General features: G+C 43.6%; 1 protein-coding gene across 3 annotated transcripts in view; it reads right to left on the bottom strand.

Annotated features, from left to right (window-relative positions):
- greb1 (growth regulating estrogen receptor binding 1) overlaps nt 1–25136 on the bottom strand; it is a 264880-nt gene that overhangs the window by 175601 nt on the left and 64143 nt on the right. For all 3 annotated transcript variants that reach the window (XM_080192166.1, XM_080192168.1, XM_080192167.1), the window contains exon 2: nt 4268–4337. In XM_080192166.1, the coding sequence (XP_080048292.1) occupies nt 4268–4312 (45 nt within the window). In that variant the 5' untranslated portion in view covers nt 4313–4337. The remainder of the gene's footprint in view (nt 1–4267; nt 4338–25136) is intronic.

Below are 25136 nucleotides of genomic sequence, written 5' to 3'. Positions count from 1 at the left end.
TCAACTGCTTTGTGCAGTTCTGGTCACCTTATTACAGAAAGGATGGAACTGCACAACAGAGGGTACAAAGGAGATTTAGGAGAATGTTGCCAGGACTGGAAAATTGCAGTTATGAGAAAAAATTCAATATGTCCGCATTGATCCCCCTGCAATAAAGGAAGTAGAGGGTAGGTTTATTTGCAATGTACAAAACTGTGAGGAACCTGGATGGAGTGGACAGAAAGGGTCTATTTACCTCAGCAGAGAGGGCAGTGATGAGACAGCATAGATTTAAAGTGCACAGATTGGTCGAAAGACTAGAGAGGTGATGGAGAGAATTTAATTCACTCCAAGGGTAGAAGGGTTCTGAAACTCATTGCCTGAAAGGAGAGAACAAAGAACAAAGAAAATTACAGCACAGGAACAGGTCCTTCAGCCCTCTCCAAGCCCGCACCGACCATGCTGCCTAACTTAACTAAAACTCCCTATCCTTCCAGTGAACATACCCCTCTATTCCCATCCTATTCATGTATTTGTCAATTCACCCCTTAAAGGTCACTACTGTATCCACTTCCACTACCTCCCCTAGCAACGAGTTCCAAGCACCCACTACTCTCTGTGTAAAACATCTGCCTCGTATATCTCTTTTAAACCTTGCCCCCTCACACCTTAAACCTATGCCCCCTAGTAATTAACTCTTCTATCCTGGGAGAAAGCTTCTGGCTATCTACTCTGTCCATGCCCCTCTCAATCTTGTAGACTTCTATCAGGCGCCCCTCAACCTCCAGCTCCAGTGAGAACAAACCAAGTTTCTCCAACCTCTCTGCATAGCTAATGCCCTCCATACCAGGCAACATCTTTTCTGTACTGCTCCAAAGTCCCCACATCCTTCTGGTAGTGTGGCAACTAAAACTGAACACTATATTCTAAGTGCGGCCTAACTAACGTTCTATAAAGCTGCAACATGACTTGCCAATTCTTAAACTCAATGCCTCGGCAATGAAGGCAAGTATGCCATATGCCTTCTTGACTACCTTCTCCACCTGCATTGCCACTTTCAGTAACGTGTGTACCTGTACACCCAGATCCCTTTGCATATCAATTCTCTTAAGGGTTCTGCTCTTTACTATATATTTTCTACCCGAATTAAACCTTCCAAAATGCATTACCTCACATTTGTCCGGATTAAACTCCATCTGCCATTTCTTCACCCAAGTCTCCAACCGATCTTTATCCTGCTGAATCCTCTGATGGTCCTCATCACTATTCGTAAATCCATCAATCTTTGTGTCGTCAGCAAACTTACTAATCAAACCAGTTACATTTTCCTCCAAATCATTTATATATATTACAAACAGCAAAGGTCCTGGCACTGATCTCTGTGGAACACCAATTGTCACAACCGTCCATTCAGAAATGTACCCTTCCACTGCTACCCTCTGTCTTCTTTGACTGAGCCAGTTCTGTATCCACTTTGCCAGCTCACCTCTGATCCCATGCGACTTCACCTTCTGTGCCAGTCTGCCATGAGAGATCTTGTCAAAGGCCTTACTGAAGTCCATGTAGACAACATCCAATGCCCTATCCTCATCAATCATCTTCGTCACTTCCTCAAAAAACTCAATCAAGTTTATGAGACACGACCACCCATTCACAAAACCATGTTGCCTCTCACTAATACGTTCACTTATTTCCAAGTGGGAATAAATCCTGTCTCAAAGAATGTGCTCCAATAATTTCCCTACCACTGATGTAAGGTTCACCAACCTGTAATTACCTGGATTATTCTTGCTACCCTTCTTAAACAAAGGAACAACAAAGGCTATTCTCCAATCCTTTGTGACCTCCCCTGTAGCAAATGAGGATACAAAGATTTCTCTCAAGGCCCCAGCAATTCCCTCCCTTGCCTTTCCCAGTATTCTGGGGTACATCCCATCAGCCCTGGGGACTTGTCTATCTTAATGTTCCTCAAGAACCCCAATACCACCTCCTTTTTGACTTCAGTTTGACTCAAACTATCTACACATCCTTTCCCAGACTCATCATCCACCAAGTCCTTCTCTTCGATGAATACTGATGCAAAGTACTCATTTAATACCTTGCCCATTTTCTCTGGCTCCACCCACAGATTCCCTTCCTTGTCCTTGATTGGGCCAACCCTCTCCCTGGCTATCCTCTTGCTCTTTATATATGTATAAAAAGCCTTGGGATTTTCCTTAATCCTGCTGGGCGACACTTTTTCATGACCCCTTTTAGCCCTCCTTACTCCTTGTTTAAGTTTAGTAGAGGGAGAAACCCTCAACTCATTTAAAAGGTTGGACATGCAACACCAGTGCTGTAAATGCTGGCCAGCCAGCGACACCCATGTCCCACAAATAAATTTTTAAAAAAGAACTTTAAATCAAATGCTTGAAAGCAGGGTTAAATTGGGTGGCTAGTTTTTTTGGCTATACAGACATGATGGGCCATGTGACCTCTTTCTGTGCAGTAACTTTATTTGATTGTGAGAGTTCTCCATACGTGTTTATAATCATTAGCAAACATTAATATTTTTTATTTATTAATGCCTTACTCAAGGCCAGTCACAAAAAATTGAAGTGATGTCATAGCACTCAGGTGCCTGTTCAGGTACACAGAGGGAGAATTTAGTACGGCCAATGCACCTAACCAGCACGTCTTTCAGACTGTGGGAGGAAACCAGAGCAAATCCATACAGACATGGGGAGAACATGCAGAGTCCACAGAGTGACCCAAGCCGAGAATCAAACCCAGGTTCCTGGCGCGGTGAGGCAGCAATGCTGTGCCACTGTGTTGCAAGAACACAAGAAATAAAAATAGGAACAGGCCACTGCGCCCTTCAAGGCTGCTCTGCCATTCAATACGATCATGGCTGATCTATTTTCTTTTCTGTGACATTTCCTCATAGCTCTCTATTCCTTCTCGATCAAAAATATTTATCCACCTCCACTTTCAATACATCTAATGACCCAACCTCCACTACTCTTTGGCGCAGAGACTTCCAGAGAATTATGTCCAAACAATGCTGGTGCCAATGGCAATAAAATAATACAGCTCTTGATTTAGGAAGTTCTTGTGATGCACATATGCACTATTCTGCATCAATGGTCCAAAATATATTGTACACTCCATCTTCTCCTGAAATTCTACATGTTCAACATTGCATATTCAAACCGGCTTCCATTTACTGCCTTCTGTAAAAGGTCCCATTGCTTGTGCGTGCTGTATGGGCAAGGTGTGTGCTTAAGAGTTTGTCAAAAGATACATGGAGTTACAGAGGCATTATGGCCCATCGAGTGCATACTGGCTGCTTCCAAAGCAACTCAGTCTCATCCCCTGCTCTATGCCTATTGCTCTGCAAGTTTATTTCTGTCAGGTGCCCATTCAAATTCCTTTTGAAATTTTACTACCTCTATTTCCACTACCCTCATAGGCAGTGTTCCAAGCAATTGCCACACGCTGCATTCAAAAACATTCCTTCTTTCTCACACCCCCACAGTAGACCACTCCCTTGAATCTCTGGCCCAAAATTTTAAATGTGTTTGTTACTATTTTCTTAGAAAATGAATGATACACAAGATGAACTTGTTGTAAAGTTCTTGACTACTTTAGACGCCATTCTGAAACAAATCTAATATTGACAATGAGATAATGTGCATTGCTTTGATCTGTTACACTGTTAACAGTATAAAAAAAGGGCATTTCGAAATACTTCCAAACTATCAGTATGTAAAGACCTAAAAACTTTGCGAGGGTTATTTTGCATGCTCATTCTCCCAAAACGTCACCTGAGCCACCGTGAACACGTTTTGGGGATGCAGACAAATAATCGCCATTATTTTCTGTGCATTAGAATAAGCTGATGGGGAATTGTGGGGAGCGTATATCCAAAATCCTAACACCCTGCTCCCAAGCAGTAGTGAACTGCTCTTCAAGAAGAAACAGAGGAAATTTATACTGAACAGAACCAAAAAAAGTTCAGGCAACTAGATGACAATGATTTAGAAACAGCTGGCCTGTTTGGCACCTGCATGAACTGATCATGTTAATTCAAACTCTTCTTGTCTCAAACATTAGATAACCCACTCTGTCCTGCACTGCATTACTGACAGCGGCTGAATACTAGTTGTGATAAATTAGTTATCCAATAAGTATGAATCCTTCATTTTAAAAAGGAGTCAGTTCAAAGATTGAAGCACAGTCAAGCACAAGCAAAGAAAAAATGGGAACATACAATGAATTGTGCAAAACATAAAGGTAAGTTCGTTACCTTGTAATCCTCATTGTTTGATTGGAAGATCTCCTTCACACACATATGGGTGTTGCTTTCAACAGCATGCCTAAATGGCAGACAGAAGGGAAATCAGGCATCTGTGAATCTCTTTTATATGCTCAGATTGCAACTTTTCAAAATCCAAGATTTGTGAAACTGTCCAGATTTGCAGTATCATTCTTTTACCCATTCATTCCATTCTGCAAATGCTTAAGGCATTTATGTTGACTGTTGCATTCACTGGAGATTTCTGAAAGAAGGGTTTCTCTTGATAATTCAAGCAGTAGATTCCAATTGAGACAGTCCAGTTGCTAGTCAACATTACAGAACCAGTGCGTACCCAAATGGAAAATCCCCTCCAAGCCAATCACCATCCTGATTTAGAAATATATCACAATCCCTTCATGGGTCAACATCTAGGTGAACATAAAAGATTATGTAGCATCAAAGCACTTGACCAAAGTAATCTCTGATCATTTCAGTGGATTTTAAGGAGAATTCAAGAAGGGTTCCATGCTGCAGGAGATTAAAGAGTCAGGGAAAGGCATAGCTTCTCAATTTGTTTGTTGTGGGATCTTTCACATCCATCTTGGTAGGTACACAGAACCTCTGGCCAACCCCTCAACTGAAAAGATGATGGCAAACTAACCACTTTGGACCTCTCCACTGGCACTTCCCAATATTCTAAGTATTTGACGGATATCATGACATATATATTGGGTAACTGGGAATTTAATTCTGGGCTGCTCCTGTTTATTAGCATACTTGTACTGTGATTTTTTTGGGTCAAGATACAAACATGCTGGAGCATTGAGCTGGATCAGAGAGTTAAGGGGGCCACATAAAAGAATGACATTGTTCCAATGACTCAAATATGTAGGGATCTCTACTGCATCAGTTGTATGAGTTGCTTATATTAATTAATGCTGAAATGTGCAAAAGATACAAGTTAGTATTTAATGCCGTTTTAGTGAGGCAAAATCTCTCTTCAGGCATTCTAAGGAGACTCAGCTGCCAGAAAATACAAAACTTTCCTAACTTGAATATGAACTAAAATAATGTAGTTAAATTTATTTAATTTCTTTCAATTCTATGAGTAAACCTGAGTAACTCTTTTCATTACATTTCAATTCACTAAACCAAAGCAACTCCTGCAACTCGCTTCAGTCCCTATTTAATATACAAGTCTCTTGTGCCCATTACAAGAATTTGAAAATTTGTGCTGGTTAAATCTTAAATGTTTTTGTTGCTATCTACTTAGCTCTCAAATTTATATAAATTCAAGTCACTGGGATGTCAGTTAGTTCAAAAACATCATGCTAAAAAGCTGCAAATTTAGAATTCGATTTAATCCTCTGTTGCTCTTAGTAATCGGATACCTGAACCAAACTGATGTGTAATACTTCTAGGTACTGTTTATCATTAATCCAACTGTCTGGTCAATGGGATCTGGAGGGATAGGCCTAGCACTGAGAATAGAAATTCTTCCCAATTAGTCTTAGATAACCTTACAAGCCAATGCCCGAATGAGTAAGCAGTCCAGCTTGGACAAACAGCATGACGATTACGTGTGCTTGTAAACTATCGTTCAGCTGGATAATTCCAAGAGCATTTCTGTGCACACTTGGGGATGTCCAAGTCTTGGCTTTTGCTAACCTGAATCTAAGCTCTATGGTAAGAGATAGGATCACAGGATCTTAAAGCACAGAAATTGATCATCAATAAATCATTCAGTCTACATGAAGAAACTTATCCTCATTCGCCCCTCTGGTTAATTTGCCAATTGTGTTAAATATGTGACTTCTGCTGACTGACCCACTTACTATTAGAAACAGTTTCTCCTTATGTGATCCATTAAAACCCCTCAATTTTGAATACCTTTGTTAGGTCTTCCTTTAACATTCTCTACTCTAAGGCAAAAAATCACGAATCTCTCCACATAACTGAAGTCCTTGAAATCATTTGGGTACCTCTTTTTTGCATACCTAACAAGTAAACAAACTCAAATTAACTTAGGGACAAATTAAAAGGGGCAGCCCCCCAAAAAGGAAGCGGGGACAGCCCAAACAGAAACCAAAGTCAAAAGGAAACTTAAAACATTAAATCAAAATGTGATTGTAAGGGTCTATAACACACCCCAGCCCCTGTGGTGCTGAAATCATCTGGGTAAATCTCCAAGGCCTTCACATTGTTGATAAAATTGATGCCCGTATTTTACACAATGCTCCAGTTGGGGCCTAACCAGAGATTTGAAAAGTTTAGCATGAGCTCATTGTTTTTGTATTCAATGATTCTGTTCACAAAGCCAAGAATCCCATATGCTTTCTTAACTGGCTTATCAACTTGCCCTGCCACATTGACTCTGCCAAATCATATTATGATTTAAGTGCCCTTTAACCACTTCCTCAATAATGGTTTCCAGCATTTTCTCGACAACCAACATCAGATTCTAACTGGCCTTCAGTTAGTTTCCTGTTTTCTCTCTCCCTCCTTTCTTGGCGAGTATAATATTTGCTTCCTTCTAATCCACTGGGATTTGGACCATCTCAAAAAACATTTCATAAGATTTAATCAAACATTCTTTTAGCATAAAATATTTTTGAGAGGATGCATTATGTTGAAGAACAGGATGTTTTATTAAATGGGATAAACTATTCTGTCAAAAAGATTTTAAAGAATCGTGTGTTTGGAAGCACATTATCAAGGCAGTCTGAAAGGACTGTAGTAATCTCAAATTAAGTTTGATTGCAAAACAAAAGACAAATCCTTGCAAACAGACCTTCTTCCAGCTTCAGTTTACACAGCATTGTTCAATGCTTACATTTGAATTTTTGTAAAATCAATCAATAAATTGTTTGATGCAAACAGTCAACACCAGTACTGAACTTTCTGAGATCTAGGACCAATTCAGTGTGTTTAATGGCAAGGTTAAGAATATATTGATTCGGTAACTGTGAACAGAGTTCTCCCATCTGAAACTAATCCCATGAGGGGAGGAAGAAGAGGGAGTGTTTCGCACTGTGGGGATGGGTGGAAAACCACATCGTATCCTTCAGCCTTGATCTCATTAATTATGCATCTGGGGGTTTTGTGCCATTTTGCGTGGCAGAGCAGGCATGTTAGCGTGCATTCCACCATTATATCTGGGGAACACATTGAAAAGGGGATGAACATCACTGACCCACCATTGAAGAAAGGAGATGGACCTCCTAAAGTTGAAGCTGGATCTCCAGGAACACTCTGAGGCTGGAAAATCGATCCCCTGAATGCCCCCACTGAAGAAAAGCTGACCTTTGTGGGAAACAGTCACAAGTAGGACTTTACTCCCTTTGCAACTCCAGTTCCTGTGTGCAAATAAAACATTCCACATGACCACTGGAAGAAGAGCAGCAGAGTTCTCTCTACCTCCCAGGCCAATATTCATCTTCCACCAGCATCACTAAACCAGGTTACCTGGTCATTGGCACATTGTTGAATATGGGAATTTGCTGTGTGCAAGTTGACTAATATGCTCCCTACATTACAACACTGACTTGACTTGAAAAAAGAAATTCATTGGCTGTAAAGTGCTTTAGGAAATCTTGAGGCACAATCTTACCGGCTGTTAATGCCACGACCCCGTTGCAATGAGATCGGAGAATTTGGTGGCGAGCCAAATCTCCATTTACTGCAGCAGGATGGGAAAATCCCACTGGCGATAAGATTCCAGCCTTGGAGTTGTGAAAAACACCACATTAACTCAAGGTGTTTCTTCTTTCTTCTCATGTGGAATCTTATTGAATCTTATCTACTGAATTGCCCTTGTCCATTCTTATTCCTTTAAAGTTGTATCATGCATTTTTTTTTCCCATTACATTCCCCTCTCTATGGGCTGAATTTTCGCAGTGTTGAGGAGACGCCATGAACCTTTAAAATGACTAAAAGGAGTAGATTCCAGGATTTCCACACCTATTCCCCGTGCTCCTGATCTCTATTGGTGCAGGAAAAAGGTGGAGGCTCCCAAACTGGCTAGCTCCATTGAGCGGGCAGACATCAACTAGCCCCATGCGATGTTTGTGGAGTTGGACCAGCTTCTCAAGGACATGTGGTTCATGGTCCCTCAGTGCTATCATAATTCTTAGTTCGAATGAGGGAATCATTTGAAAATTAACTTGAAAACATTCTCACCTATACCCTCCTCACGTCCAGCATCCACTCCAAATGGCCACCAATACCCACCATGTCAACCTTTGCCACCGAATAACCCCGTAGCCTCTGATCGACATTATGCCAACTCATGACAACCCATGTCCTCCACTCAAACGCAACGGCCCCTTATATCCTCCAGGACAACTCATGACACTTCCACGTCCATTCACCCAGTAAACATGATGTGCCGAACCAATGAATCCTACAGTAACAATGCCACGTGTGGAAAAGTTTAAAAAACAGCCATTCATAACTTTATATTTAAAAACTGCTGTAACTACAACCCTATAAAAGTGTTAATCGACCAGACCTTTAAAGTGTCAATCACAGAAACTGTAAACATCTCTTTACCTTGTGAAGTAAACATTGAGCCATTGACAAAATAGATCTGAAACTATCAAACATTGTTTTCCTTTGTGTGTTACGCCAACAAACTAATGACATTTTGGGCTCTGATTATACTTTAAAGGTCTTGTTGATTGACACATTTATAGGATAGCAGTAACAGCAGTTTTGTTAAAAACTTACAAAATTTGTTACATTAAGCTTTTCTATACATGCCATTGTTACTGCATTATTCATTGGTTCTGTACAGAGTGCTTAATGGGTGAATGGACATAGGAGTGAGTTAGCAAGGAGAGTATGAGGGCCACTTGAGGTGGGTGGAGGGGCAATGCTTGCAATGAGTTAGCACTCTGTTAGCATAGAGGCTATGGGATGATGGAGTTGTGGAGGGGCAAGAATTGGCATGGATGGGAGTGAAGGGATGAGGGCTGGGAGGGCCATAGCACTGAGGCAGGCCTCTTAACCGGAACGCTTTAGTACTCAACAACCTACAACCATATCCACACGTTTCCGGGGTAGCAGTCCCGACCCAAACACACATCTGCCTCACTGGAATGAAAATGATGCCTATCCAGGCAGTTTTCCTTGAGATAAACATGCCAAGACACAACAGTAGCCACTTTGAACATGAAAATCCAACTCTTTTTTTTTAAATTCCATCATTTAACAAAAATTCTAACATTTTCATTTCTAAAGGATCTACGGCTCCTTAGATTTCATCTAATAGCCACTTTCTGCAGAAAGGGATTAGATTTGCTGTCTGCCGGTCCTCTGACCTATTTCTATTTCAACTGAATTTTTAAATATGGATTCAAGTATCGCTGTTAACTCTTCCCACGTATCTTCTGGCAAAACCTATGTGGACCAAAGGCTTTGTTGTCCTTAAATAAGGAAAAACAAATTGTCTAATGTGTAATTATCTCATGATCGCGAGAGTAGCTGCAGTAAATCCAATAGATAACAGATTAAAAATATGATTAATGCAGCATCAGTAACTATTTACACACTTAAAAATCCTTCCAATTTCTCCATTTAGATTTCTGTTATTCCTGGATAAATAGCACTGGTTAGCAACTCAGTCATGTATGGGAATGATCCTGCAATGTTCACATTCTACATTCTACTTCAATTCCTCATAATCTGTATGTTCCAATGAATGCTGTACTAATTTTTTAAAGAATTACTTTTTAAACTTTAGAAATGACTGCTTTCGCAGCAGGATTTAAATAAATTTGTCAACAACTCTACTGAAATAACTGAGAAAAGGCAGATCACACAAATGCATTAAGTATTCTTTTCTAATAATCACAAGCAATAATATCTCAGCTTATCTCCCTGATCTGTAAAATTATGAGGTCAATCTATTCAGCATTTTGATGAATCAAGTCTACATTAGGGTCTGTCATATGAGGAGAGACTAAGTCAGTTAGGATTATATTCACTGGAGTTTAGAAGAGTAAGAGTGGATCTTATAGAAATTTATAAAATTCTGACAGGGTTGGACAGGGTAGATTCAGAAAAAATGTTCCCATTCTGGGGAGTACAGAACTAGGGTTTTGGGGATGAGGGATAAATCTTTTAGAACTGAGGTGAGGAGAAATTTCTTCACACAGAGGATGGTGAATGTATGGAATTTACTCCCACAGAATGTAGTTCAGGCCATAACGTTGCCTAATTTTAAAAGCAGATATAGCTCTACGGGAAAAAGGGATCAAGGAATATTGAGGCGGGTATTTAACTTGATGATCAGCCATAATCAAAATGAATGGCAGAGCAGGCTTGAAGGGCCAAATGGCCTACTCCTGCTTCTAGTTTCTATAGCTCTGCACTCCTGTCAACTGCCATGTCAAGCATAATCTGCTCTTTATAAATTGAAGTTGGCTCTTTCTGATGGGCCCAGACCATTTGAGAGTGCACTAATAAAAGACCAATAATGTCATTTCTGGATCCATCCACACAGAACCCTTTTCCACTGCTTGGCTTCTGCCTGAAACTTAAAGGCCGGGATTAAATTTTGCAGCCCTAACACGCCCTATCGCCACTGCAAGTGAGGACAAAAGAATTTGGCAAAATTCAGCCCCGTGTTTTGTTTAGAAACTGTACATGATACATATTGCTATCATATGAAAGTCAGAAATGGAAAATGTTTGGAGAACATCAAGCCTTTAAAACTTTAAATTAGGGTGAGGCAGTTTACCTGAGCACTTTGGAAACTAGGTTCGACACCAGCCTGAATCGACACTTCATCCGGTGTCAAACTAAAGTCATGCCCCTTCGCTCCATGACCCTCCCTCCACCCTGCTCCCCGGCAACAAATTCTACCTGGATAAGATAAAGTGCTGCAGATGCTGAAATCTGAAACAAAAACAGGAACACTGGAAAATCTCAGCAGGTCTTTGGGGCACATAATGGCACAGTGGTTAGCAATGCTGCCTCATAGCACCAGGACCTGGGTTCAATTCCCAGCTTGGATCACTGTCTGTGTGGAGTCTGCACATTGTCCCCATATCTGGGTTTCCTCCAGGTGCTCCAGTTTCCTCCCACAGTCCAAAGATGTGCGGGTTAGGTGGATCAGCTGTGCTATATTGTCCCTTTGTGTCAGGGGGACTAGCTAGGGTAAATGCATGGGGTTACAGTGATTGGACCTGTGTGGGATTGTGGTTGGGCAGACTAGCCTCCTTCTGCACTGTAGGATTCTACGACAAAGATTCATCTGGACAGTCCACAGTCCTGCTGAGATTTTCCAGTATTTATTGCTTTTGTTTCAGGTTCTGTCAGGAGTTGACACAAATCTGAATTGGAAGCACAACATTTGTGCGAAGCTCAGATCACTTCGTAATGGCACTGAATTTTCAGAGTAAATGAACTTCATGTATTAATTTTTATCTCTAGCAATTTTTTAAAATTCTCTAATGCTTCTTTTGAAACAGTAGAATGTGAGCCAATCTTAATACATTCCTCACTATTCAGTGAAAACATTGCAAATTCATATGATAACTGAACATCATTGTATGGGTTTTTTTTCAGCTAAGTCGTAGGAGGTAAACAAGGTGAACAGGTTTTTGTGGCAAATGTCAAGGACTTGACAGTTCTGCATCTGGAATAAACAGCATCAGTAAAGACAATTTTTTATATTTGGCAAAATCAAAATGAATTGTCTACCAAAGTCTGCTTGTCTGTTTCCAAGGTTGCAGAGAAGAAACAGCAGAAGTATTTCCATCTGACTGATAAATTGGACAGCTGTTAGGACAGTCTTAAGACTTGTCATTTACAAGTCTTAGGCAACCAAAATGTAATTGCAAGCTACCTTTTCAGTTTTTAAGAAAATCAGTGAGTTCTTCATGAAACTTAAAGAACACTTTTGGTTTGGGAACCTCAAGTGTTTAGACATAATCACCACATATTTTGCTAGTTCCTTAAAATAACTGAGTTTTCAAGACCTCACTTTCTGAACAATCTGATAGCATATATGTTTCTCAATTGTTTAAAACAGCTTTATGTATTCATTGCAACAATACAAAGTTCATTTGAAGTCACGGGAAGATTACCTCAAAAGAAATCTCATGCCAAATCAATTAGGCCTTCAGTTCTATGTGCACTGGCAACTGTGAAAACAGCACCATTTGTTTTCTGTGTCAATTCTTTGTTCTTCATTTTGTACTGGTGAACAGTCAGCGAAGTAAGAAGTCTCACAACACCAGGTTGAAGTCCAATAGTTTTATTTGGTAGCACAAGCCACAAGCTTTCAGACCATTGCTCCTTCATCAGGTGAGTGGAGTTCTGTTCACAAACAGGGCATATAAAGACACAAACTCAATTTACAAAATAATGGTTGGAATGTGAGCCTTTACAAGTGATCAAGTCTTAAAGGTACAGACAATGTGAGTGGAGAGAGGGTTAAGCACAGGTTAAACAGATGCCAGGACAGTTAGTGAGATTTTGTAAGCCCAGGCAAGTCATGGGGGTTACAGATAGTGTGAGATGTGAACCCAAGATCCCGGTTGAGGCCATCCTCATGTGTGCGGAACTTGGCTATCAGTTTCTGCTCAGCGATTCTGCGTTGTCTGCGATGTTACTTCATCATGTCCTGAGATGTTGCTTCATCCTAGACCAAAATGTCTTCACCTTCAACAACCAGTTTTTCATCTAGACACATGGAACAGCCATGGGGCCCAAATTCGCACCTCAATATGCCAACATCTTTATGCACAGGTTGTAATAAGACCTCTTCACTGCACAGGATCTTCAACTGATGCTATACACTAGGTGGGTGTGTATGGGGTGTCGGGGGGGGGGGGGGGGGGGGGGATAATACCTTTGGTGGGGGAACATGTCGTGTCCTTTCAGGGCAGTTTGTTCATCCTTTGTCCCCACCTGGCACTCAGCTCTCACCTGTGGCTCCCCATAGCTGTTTGCATGCGACAGTGTCCACACTCCAGGCAACGGCCTCGAGAAGCCAGCTAAACCAGGTGAGGGTAGTCGACGGGTCTCAACCCTCGGTGAGATAGGGTGATGTCTATCCCAGCAAGTGAAGACAGACTCCGGCGGATTGAGCGGAAGAGACCAATGGAAGGTCCAACAGTCAAGAAGGCGGTCTCTGCAAACGTCGTGGAACGCGAAGAGCAGGACAAGACACAGAAGACATCTTGGTCATCCACTGCGCCTAGTCCCACCTCCAGCCGTCTTGACTCTTGTCTTGCCACTGGATCTAGATGGGAATTGGGAAGACACAGTGAGGCTGACGCTGCGCAATTCTCCCTCACTTTAATCCAAATCAAGCGATAGTTTCGACACCATCATCATCATGGGTCCTGTTCAACCCTTGAAGTCCTGTGGCGATGGGCGAGCGACGCAGCAGGTGTAGATATACTGGGAGCTGTAGACACGGACCTGCATGCAGGCGGCTCAGGTCTAATGGTCGTTTTCCGCTGACCGAAGCAGCAGTGGAACTCGGCGTCTACCTGGATGACTGAGCAGTCCTCTTCAGGAACGCACTGCTCACCTCAGTAGGATGGGTAAGGGGCCAGAAAAGGTGCCCTAAACATTGCCTGCTTCATTACACCCTGGCCAGTTTACCGCGGCTGGCGGGGATCCCATCTTGCGGTCGAACACACAAAACAAAATACAAGGTGACACCGCTCACCACTGGCACTTAAGAACATAAGAACATAAGAACATAAGAAATAGGAGCAGGAGTAGGCCATCTGGCCCTTAGAGCCTGCCCCGCCATTCAATAAGATCATGGCTGATCTGTCGTGGCTCAGTTCCACTTTCCCGCCCTCTCCCCATAACCCTTAATCCCCTCTCTTATCAAAAACCCATCAACCCGCTTCTTAAAAATATTTAGCGAGGCAGCCTCCACCACTTCAACGGGCAGAGAATTCCAGAGATTCACCACCCTTTGAGTGAAGAAGTTCCTCCTCAACTCCGTTCTGAACTGCCCCCCCTTTATCTTGAGGCTGTGCCCCCTAGTCCTACTGTCTTTTTTGAGCGGGAAGAGTCTTTCCACCTCTATCCTATCCATCCCATTCATCATCTTATACGTCTCAATGAGATCTCCCCTCATTCTTCTAAACTCTAACGAGTACAAGCCTAGTTTATTCAGCCTCTCCTCATAGCTCAACCCCCTCAACTCCGGTATCAGCCTAGTAAACCTCCTCTGCACTCCCTCCAAGGCCAAAATATCCTTGCGCAGGTGCGGCGCCCAAAACTGCACACAGTACTCCAGCTGCGGCCTCACCAATGCCCTATACAGCTGCAGCAAGACCTCCCTACTTTTATATTCAATCCCCCTCGCTATGAAGGTGGAGCGTGCGCACACTTTTGGACAACCCTACAGCAGACAGATCAGAGAGAAGAACAGTGTTAGTTGCCAGAGAGCTTGCAAGATACAACATTGACATTGCAGCACTGAGCAAAACTTGTCTTGCCAAACTAGGTCAGTTGGCTGAAACTGGAGGTGGATACACTTTTCTCTGGAGCGGTCGCAGCAGTGGCAACAATGAGCATCGTGATGCTGGAGTTGGATTCGCCGTCAGGAGTCACCTTGTTTGGAAACTTGATAGTCTACCCAAGGGTGTGAACGACCGGCTTATGACATTACAGCTTCCGCTACAGAACAGGAGTCAAGCCACCCTGATCAGCGCCTATGCCCCCACAATGAACAACCTGGACGAGATGAAAGACAATTTCTACGAAGAACTAGACGTCCTACTATCAGCAGTGAGTAGTACCGACAAGCTGATCTTGCTTGGCCATTTCAATGCAAGAGTAGGATGTGACTCTGCAATCTGGCAGGGAGTCACTGGGAGGCATGGAGTGGGCAAGTGTAACAGTAACGGCCTACTCTTACTGAAGACCTATGCAACACATGACTTCTCCATCACCAACACAACCTTCCGACTGCCTACCTGTGACAAGACCTCCTGGATGCACCCCCACTCTAAGCATTGGCATCTTATCGACTGTGTCATTGTCAGGAGAAAAGACAGGCAGGATGTCAGAGTAACCAAGGCCATGTGTGGTGCTGACTGCTGGACAGATCACAGGCTCATTGTTTCCAAAATGAGGATCCGCATCAGACCCAAGAGGCGACTGCAAGGAAGCAAGGTTATGAAAAGAATCAATGCAGCCAAGCTAAAGAACCCCAGCATAGCTTCAGCACTGGCTGAAGACTTAGAAATCAAGGTTGCTGACCTACACCTCGCAGGCAGCACTGAGGACGACTGGGAATGCTTTAGGGATGCTATCCATACATATGCACTGAAGACACTCGGGCCCTCCACCCGCAAGCAGCATGATTGGTTTGATGAGAATGATGAGGAGATACAGGCTCTACTGGTTGAAAAGCACCATCTTCATCAGGCCTGTCAGAACGACCCATCTTCAGCTGCCAAGAAAAATGCTTTTACAAGTGTTCGCAGGACAGTCCAGAATAAACAGTTTAAAATGCAGGATGCCTGGCTGAGCACCAAGGCAGATGAAATATAGGGATATGCTGTACGACTTGAAACGGTTCTATGAAGCCCTCAACACTCTCTACGGACCTCAATCTCTTGGGAACTCCCCCCTCCTGAGTACAGATGGTACAACTCTCATTACAGAGAAGGCTCAGATCCTGCAGAGATGGGCTGAATACTTTGAAGCCGTCCTCAACAGACCGTCATCTATTAACGATGAGACAATAGGCAGGATTCCCCAGGTTGATATCAACAGCGCCATGGATGACCCACCAGTACTAGCCAAAGTCATGAAAGCTGTCAGCCAGCTATCCAGTGGCAAAGCCCCAGGGGCAGATGCCACACTCGCAGAGATCTATAAAGCTGCTGGTCCTGTACTTATCGAGAAGCTCACCGAGTTGTTCCAGTCCTTTTGGAAGCAAGGATCCATTCTTCAGGAACTTAAAGAAGCTTCCACTGTACACCTCTACAGGAGAAAGGGCAATCGGCAAGTATGCGACAACCACCGAGGAATCTCGCTGCTCTCCATCACAGGAAAAATCCTCGCAAGAGTCCTGCTAAATCGTCTGGTCACTCATCTGGAGCTGGGCCTGCTTCCAGAGTCACAGTGTGGCTTCCGCAAAGGTCGTGACATGATTTTTGCTGTGCGTCAACTTCAGAAGTGTCAGGAGCAGAATCGCAAGCTCTACACAACCTTTGTTGACCTCGCGTAAGCCTTCGATACTGTAAGCCGACAAGGCCTGTGGAGGATCATATCAAAGTTCAGCTGCCCCCCCAAATTCATTCAGATGGTACGCCAGTTCCATGATGGCATGATCGCCAGAGTACTGGATGGTGGAGATTCCTCTGAGGCATTCCCAGTCACCAATGATGTTAAACAGGGCTGTGTGCTCACACCCACACTGTTCAGCATGATGTTTACTGAATGATGCCTTCCAGGACAGTGTTGCTGGAATCAGCCTCAAGTACAGAGTGGATGGGAAGTCTTCAACCTGAGGAGACTTCAAGCTATTTCCAAAGTGAAAGAGACTGTTCTGAGAGATTTCCTCTTTGCAGATGACTGCGCCCTGTATGCTGGCTCAGAGCCAGAGATGCAAGTCAGTAAGGACAAATTTTCCACGCTTGTGACAACTTTGGACTCACCATCAACATTAAGACAAAAGTCATGCACCAGCCTGCTCCTCATGCACCGTACACAGAACCCATAGTCACAGTCAAAGGGCAGAAACTACAGGCAGTGGACTGGTTCATTTATCTTGGCAGCACCCTCTCTCAAGCAGTGACTATTGATGCAGAAGTTAACTGCAGAATAGCAAAGGCAACTTCTGCTTTTGGTAGACTGCGCTCCACTGTATGGGAACGCCAAGAAATCAGCCCAGCAACAAAACTGAAGGTCTACAGCACCGTGGTACTCACTACCCTCCTGTATGCCTGTGAAATGAGGACAGTGTATCGAAGGCATGCAAGACAGCTCAATCATTTCCACATGACTTGTCTTCTCAGACTATTACGCATCCGATGGCAAGACAAAGTACCAGACACTGAAGTTCTCTCTAGAGCAAGTCTACCATCAGTCCACACACTGCTGATGAGAGCGCAGACCCAGTGGGCAGGTCATGTCATCCGTATGTCAGATGAGCGCATACCCAAGCAGCTCCTTTTTGGGGAACTCTCTGCTGAAAGATGCTCGCATGGAGGGCAGAAGAAACGTTTCAAAGGCACACTCAAAGCCTCCCTGAAGTCGCTTGACATTGACACAACCACCTGGGAAATGCTGGCACAAAACCACCCTACGTGGTGCTGTCTCATCCACAAAGGCTGTCAAGCTTACGAAGCAAGGTGCATTGCTGAAGCACAACTTAAGCGCGAGCTGCGCAAATCCAGAGCCACCAGTGCAACAACTACAATGTCTACACAAGTCTGTCCAATATGTGCCAAGAAATTCCGTGCCCGAATTGGCCTGATCAGTCATCTTTGGACACACCACATCCAGCCTCAAAATGACTAATGGTGTCAAGGTCCTCATTGATAACGATGGACGAACAACATACACTAGATACACTGATGACATTTTCTTCCTTTGGACTCATGGTGAACAGTCACTGAAACAACTATATGTTGACACCAACAAGTTCCATCCCACCATCAGACTCACCATGGACTACTCTCCAGAATTGGTTGTATTCCTGGACACACGCATCTCCATCAATGATGGTCACCTCAGCACTTCACTGTACCGCAAGCCCACAGATAACCTCACAATGCTCCACTTCTCCAGCTTACACCCTAAGCATACAAAAAAAACTATTTCTTAAGGACAAGCCTTCCATATACCCAGGATTTGCTCAGATGAGGAGGAGTGCAACAGGCACCTCCAGACGCTGAAAGATGCCCTCATAAGAACAAGATATGGCACTCGACTCATCATTTGACAGCTCCGATGCGCCACAGTGAAAAACTGCACCGACTTCCTCAGAAGACAAACATGGGACACAGCGGACAAAGCACCCTTCATTGTCCAGTACTTCCCCAGAATGGAGAAGCTACGACATCTTCTCCGGAACCTTCAACATGTCATCGATGAAGACGAACATCTTGCCACACCCCCACTTCTTGCCTTTAAACAACCACACAGCCTCAAACAGACCATTGTCTGCAGCAAACTACCCAGCTTTCAGGAGAACAGTGAACACGACACCACACAACCCTGCCACAGCAACCTCTGCAAAACGTGCCAGATCATTGACATGGATGCCATCATCTCCCATGAGAATACCATCCATCAGGTATACGGTACATACTCTTGCAATTCGGCCAATGTTGTCTACCTGATACGCAGTAGGGAAGGATGTCCTGAGGCACGGTACATTGGGGAGACCATGCAGACGCTACGACAACGAATGAATGAACACCGCTCGACAATCACTAGGCAAGAATGTTCTCTTCCTGTTGAGGAACTCTTGAACAGTCACGGGCATTCAGCCTCTGATCTTCAGATAAGCGTTCTCCAAGGTGGCCTTCACGACACACAACAAAGCAGCATCACTGAGCAGAAACTGATAGCCAAGTTCCGCACACATGAGAATGGCCTCATCCCAGATCTTGGGTTCTTGTCACACTATCTATAACCCCACGACTTGCCTGGGCTTGCAAAATCTCACTTACTGTCGTGGCTGAAGACAATACACATCTCTTTAACCTGTGCTTAATGCTATCTCCACTCACATTGTCTGTACCTTAAAGCCTTGATTACCTGTAAAGGCTTGCATTCCAACCATTATTTTGTAAATTGAGTTTGTGTCTTTATATGCCCTGTTTGTGAACAGAACTCCAACTTGCTTGATGAAGGAGCAGCAGTCTGAAAGCTTGTGACTTGTGCTACCAAATAAACCTGTTGGACTTTAACCTGGTTTTGTGAGACTTCTTACTTTGCTTATCCCAGTCCAACACCAGGATCTCCACATCAGAGAGTCAGCAGCACAGATCACCTTTTTTTACACCTTGGCTACTGATCAAGGTGTTTTTTTTAGTCTTTAAGAAACATAAGTTTGCAATAATGAAGTACAGCTCAGACTTAGTTACTCAAAATAGTGTCCACCATGATTTGAGATCCAAAATAGTTGTTTTCCATAATGCAAAAGGTTACAGTACCCATCACATGGTGAACAAATAAGTAGGTCAGGGACACAATGCATTAGCACCTCCAGTGACATTAGTTGTCGCTTTGCCAATTCAAAGATCAGCATTGATTAGGCCAAAAGCCTATCTTGTTTTTCTTCCGCTGCTCCAACAGATTAAAACAAACATTTTGGTGTAAACCATTCCAAGCTCAGTGATGCCAGAAGCTTTATGAAGGACACATTATGATTGTACCTTCAGTGATGCAGATACATAAATGGAGAAAAATAAATAAATTTAGCTTTTGCAGGGTAAGACTAGAGCAACAAATTAGCAACTCAAAGTCCCTGTCAGTTAGCAGCAGACGCATACCTTAGTAACCTTTTGGAAGAAAGCAGAAACACAGCTAATTCTGAAGAAAGACTGTTACGGTTTTGCATTGTTTCACATTCAGTTTAAATGTTGATAGCTCTTCAGTTACCATTTAACAAAAGCTGAAGGCTAACCTGCTGGACTTAAGTGAACCTCTGCTTCCCGCAAGTTTGACAAAGAGGTCATGTAGTCTTCAAATCCGATAATGATCCACATCTAAAGCAATTGATTAATTGTCACGCTCTCAATATCATCAGTTTGTCTGCACCATAAAAGAAGAAGGCTCATTCTAGGAATATAATGACTGTAAACTGCAATTTCCCTACTGATCCTGGAGGCAGAGGACACAGGTTACAAAACTTGGTGTTATATGAGCAACTTTTTTTCATTTTGTTAAAAACTAATCCGTTGCAACTTGTTAGTTTCTTAGCAACAACAATTGTTAATTTTAATGACACAAAATTAAGATTTTCCAAAGTAATACAAGCAAGTCAATCATAATATGAGATGGCAAAGCACATACAGAATGGAAAAGTGAAGGAGAAAAGTAGACAGAAAGATAGGTGAAAAATGCTTTTCCCCACAAATACTAGGATCCACATTCTGAGGGGATTGTTTTGCTTGAGCTGCTGGTAGATATTTTGAGAATTATTTTTTGTTTTTGCTTTGAGCTCATTGTTAAGGAGGACTCATTATGTGACCAAACCACTAAAAAAACAGAACAGGCTCTTGTGAAAGCAACGGAAGTATCGGCCAAGGCTCACTCACCTTGCCACTTTTCAAGAAGGCCTGCTCCATCTTGGGCCAATCAAGCACTGAACAAGCCATAAGTGGCCTTCCCTTGGATCAACATTCCCTTGGGCGGAAGTCCAGCCCACTGAGAGATGCTGGCCAATCAGAGGCTGACAACTCTTCAGTACTCAACAGCGCCAGCAAGGAGGCAGTGGCTGCTGCAGAAACAACATTTGCCTAAGTACTTGGATCACTAAGGGATCCAGGCACAGTTGAGTGATGACAGTCATGGGCTCATTGGTTTTCTCACTACATGTTGAGCTTCCCCACTTGCTTCTGGCTTAATACCCTTAATTTATCTTACGAGACTCAATTAGTGTGGGAGTGGGAGTCATACTTTGTAGTATACATAAACGACTTGGAAGAGAGCGTAAATGGTGTGATCAGCAAGTTTGCGGATGACACCAAGATGGCGGGGTTGGCGGATACTGAAGTGGAATGTCAGGTAATACAACAGGATATAGATAGGTTGGTGCATTGGGCAGATAGGTGGCAGATGGAATTTAATCCTGACAAATGCGAGGTGATGCATTTTGGAAGGAATAATGCAGAGAGGAGCTATGTGATAAAAGGTAGACCGATTAGGAGTATAGAAATACAGAGGGACCTGGGAGTGCAGGTTCACAGGTCTATGAAGGTTGCGACACAAGTGGAGAAGGTTGTTAGGAAGGCTTATGGAATGCTAGCCTTTATAGGAAGGGGTATAGAGTATAAAAGCTGCAGTCTAATGCTTCAGTTGTACAGAATGTTGGTTAGACCGCATTTGGAGTACTGCGTCCAGTTCTGGTCACCTTACTACCGGAAGGACGTGGAGGCTCTGGAGAGGGTGCAGAGGAGGTTTACCAGGATGTTGCCTGGCATGGAGGGACTGGGTTATGAGGAAAGGTTAGAGAAACTGGGACTTTTCTCCTTGGAAAGACGGAGATTGAGGGGGGACATGATAGAGGTATATAAGATACTGAAGGGAATAGATAGAGTCAACAGTGAGAGACTGCTCCCTAGACTGGGTACAAATACGAGAGGTCATGATTTAAGGGTGAGGGGGGAGAGGTATAATTTGGATGTGAGAGGACGGTTCTTTACGCAGAGAGTTGTGGGGGTATGGAACGCACTACCGAGTAGGGTGGTGGAGGCGGGAACGTTGGACTCGTTTAAGGTTCAATTAGACAGACACATGAGCGAAACGAGGATGGAGGGTTATAGTAGGGGCTATTAAATAAGGTCAGAGCCTCGGGAGACACCGGAAATGCAGACTTGTAAGTTAACGTTTTTTGTCTTTTTATTCCACAGGTGGAGGTCCACCTCGTTGTCAAACGAGGGGCATGCACACGGTGGGTCGTGCGTGGGCTGCTCTTGGAGGTTCCAGGAGTGGCCTAGTACTTCGTGTCGGTGTGTGTGCTTGATCCTGGACCGGTAGATGGGCGCTGCAACAGCTCGGTGACTAGCGCTGCTAGCTGTGCAGATACATGGATTTGGGCCTGCGTCTGTGGGAGTTTGCGCATTCTCCCTGTGGTTGTGTGGGTTTCCTCCGGGCGCTCCGGTTTCCTCCCACACCCCAAAGATGTGCTCTTAGGCTGATTGGTTTACCAAATTGACACTATTCTCCCCTGAATCTGGCTAAGTTAGGGGTTCCACCTGTAGACACGCAGGGTAGAATAGGTGTAGGGTGATGCGGCGGCGCGGGCTCGTTGGGCCAAAGGGCCTGTTTCCCGTGCTGGGTTGTTCTTTGTACTGAGCACAAAGGAAGATGGTTGTGGTTGATGGATGCCTAATCTCACAAGTCCCAGGGCACCACTGCAGTAGCTCCTCAGGGTAGAGTCTTCGGCCCAATCATTTTCAGCGGCTTCATCAATACCTTTCCTCCACCAGGTGTGAAGTAAAGAAACTCACTGGTGACTACATAATGTTTAGGCTTGGGCTGATAAGTAATAAGCATCACACATGTGCCAGGCAAAAACTATTTAAAACTCTACAGAATCTAACCAACTCCCCACGATATTCAATGACATTACCATTGCTGAATCTCTCGATCAACATCCACTGACAAGAAACTGGATGAGCTGTATAAATACTATGGCTACAATAATGGGTCAACGGCTTGGACTTCTGCAGCAAGTAACTCACCTCTTGACTCCCCAAAGCCTGTCCACCTATAAGACAGAATTCAGGATTGTGATGGAATACTCTCCACTTTCCCAGAGGGTACAGCTCCAAAAACGCTCAAAGAGCTCAACAACATTCAAGACAAAGTAACCTGCCGAATTAACACCGCAGTGGACATCCTAAACATTCACTCTCTGCACATCAATGTTCAGGGCCAGCAGTCTGTACCAAGTAGAAGGTGCACCATTAAACCAATTCACTAAGATCCCATAGGATCCCTGAAGTGCAGGAGGCAATTAAGCCCATTGAACCTGCACCAACAACTATTTCCACCCAGTAGCCCCATGTATTTACCCTGCTAATCCCCCTGACGCTAAGGGGTAATTTAGCATGGCCTTTGCCAACATCTTTCAATCTCACGACCTCAATCACCTAGAAGGACAAGGACGGTTGATGAATGGAAACACCACCAAGTTCCCCTCTAATCCACATGTCATTCTGATTTGGAACTTTTATCACTATTCCGACACTGTTGTTGGGCCAAAATCCTGGAAATTTCTCCCTAACAATACTGTCGTGTATCTTTATATAATCTGTAAACTGTCTGTGCTTTATATGTTCTGTCTGAGGCCAGAACTCTCCATTCACCTGAAGAAGAGGGAAACCTCGAAAGCTAGCGAGTTTACTATCAAATAAATCGGTTGGACTTAAGCCTGGTGTTGTCAGACTTTTTACTGTGTGTATCTACACAACAGAGACTTTTCTTAATTCATTCATGAGATGGAGGCTTCACTGGCTAAGCCAGCATTTATTTCCCATCCCGAACTGTCTTTGAACTGAGTGGCTTGCTAGGCCACTTCAATAGGTATTTAAGAGTTAACCACATTGCTATGGATCTGGAATCACATGTAAGCCAGGTAAGGATGCCAGATTTCATTGCCTAAAGGTAATTAATGAACCAGATGCATTTTTATAACAATTGACAATAATTTCATGGTCACCATTCGACTTTCCATTTAAGGTTTTTTTTTAGTTGAATTCAAATTTCACCATCTGTCATGGTGGGATTCAAACCCGAATTCCTAGAAAATTATTCTGGGTGTCTGAATTAAGGGTAAAGTTCCCAGAGTCCCAGGTGACCATAGACTGCTCTCAACTTTGAGGGGGAAGAGCTGGCTGATGGTGATTTTAACCTGAGGATTGCCACACCTCCAGTTGTGAGGCAGACTCACTGTAGTATATTAGATCCAGTTTTAACTCCGGGTAGGTGGAGGCAGGATCGAATTGGGCCCAAAGTAAATCAAGTGGTCAAGGATGTGGATGAGTACAAATGCCAGGCTGGTTAGACTGCTCGTCTCAGTTCTCTGTGACTCTGCCCCTTGTTTTAGAAGCTATTCCACCCTCTAGCCCCTACCCTGCACACCCCTCACCCATACTTTCTCCAGGCTCATCATGGCCTCCACCTCAGGCTCCCATGGCCATGCCACCCCCATGCCAACTCTCACTGTCTGTGTGGAGTCTGCACGTTCTCCCCATGTCTGTGTGGGTTTTCTCCAGGTGCTCCAGTTTCTTCCCACATTCCAAAAGATATGCTGGTTATGTGCATTAGCCATGCTAAATTATAGACCATAGATCAGAGAACCCCACAGTTCAGAAAGAGGGCCTTCAGCCCATCGAGTCTGCACCGAACACAATCCCACCCAGGCCCTATCCCCATATCCCTACATATTATACCCACTAATCCCTCTAACCTACATATCCCTGGACACTAATGGGCAATTTCTTAGCACGGCCAATCAACCTAACCCACACATCTTTGGACAGTGAGAGGAAACTGGAGTACCTGGAGGAAACCCATGCAGACACAAGGAGACTGTGCAAACTCCACACAGACAGTGACCCAAGCCGGGAATCGAACCCAGGACCCTGGAGCTGTGAAGCAGCAGTGCTAACCACTGTGCTACCATGCCGCCCCCACTGTGCTACTGTGCTGCCTGGTAAATTCTCCCTCAATGTCCCCAAACAGGCGCTAGAGTGCGGCGACTGGGAGATTTTCACAACAACTTAATTGCGGTGTTAATGTAAATCTACTTGTGATACTAATAAATAAAACAAACTTCAGAAACCAAGTGGATATGAATACTGCACTCAGTCCTACAACTTGATAATGAAAAAAACTCGCATTTAACAAACCTAGTCAAAGCCTTTAAACTCAAGTAATTAATTTCTAGTAAAAACAAACTTTTACTTTAACCTCACATCAAAGGCAGCTAATATTTTAATTGCCATTCAATCAAGTTGTGAAATCAGAACCCCCATACTGAATTATGGCTTTTGAAATTCAGCCAAGCATTCATAACAACATAACACTAATCCTAGAGAAAATTTCAAGAAAGAATTCTATCGAAACTGCTTGAACTGCTGGTAATTCCACTCCACAACCCACCCCCACCCACTCACACCACTGACTCACCCATGCAGTCCTAAGT

Source organism: Carcharhinus amblyrhynchos, chromosome 7 (assembly GCF_965287045.1).
Source record: "Carcharhinus amblyrhynchos chromosome 7, sCarAmb.v2.hapA, whole genome shotgun sequence".
Lineage (NCBI taxonomy): Eukaryota > Metazoa > Chordata > Chondrichthyes > Carcharhiniformes > Carcharhinidae > Carcharhinus > Carcharhinus amblyrhynchos.
This window is presented reverse-complemented; position numbering and strand designations above follow the sequence as displayed.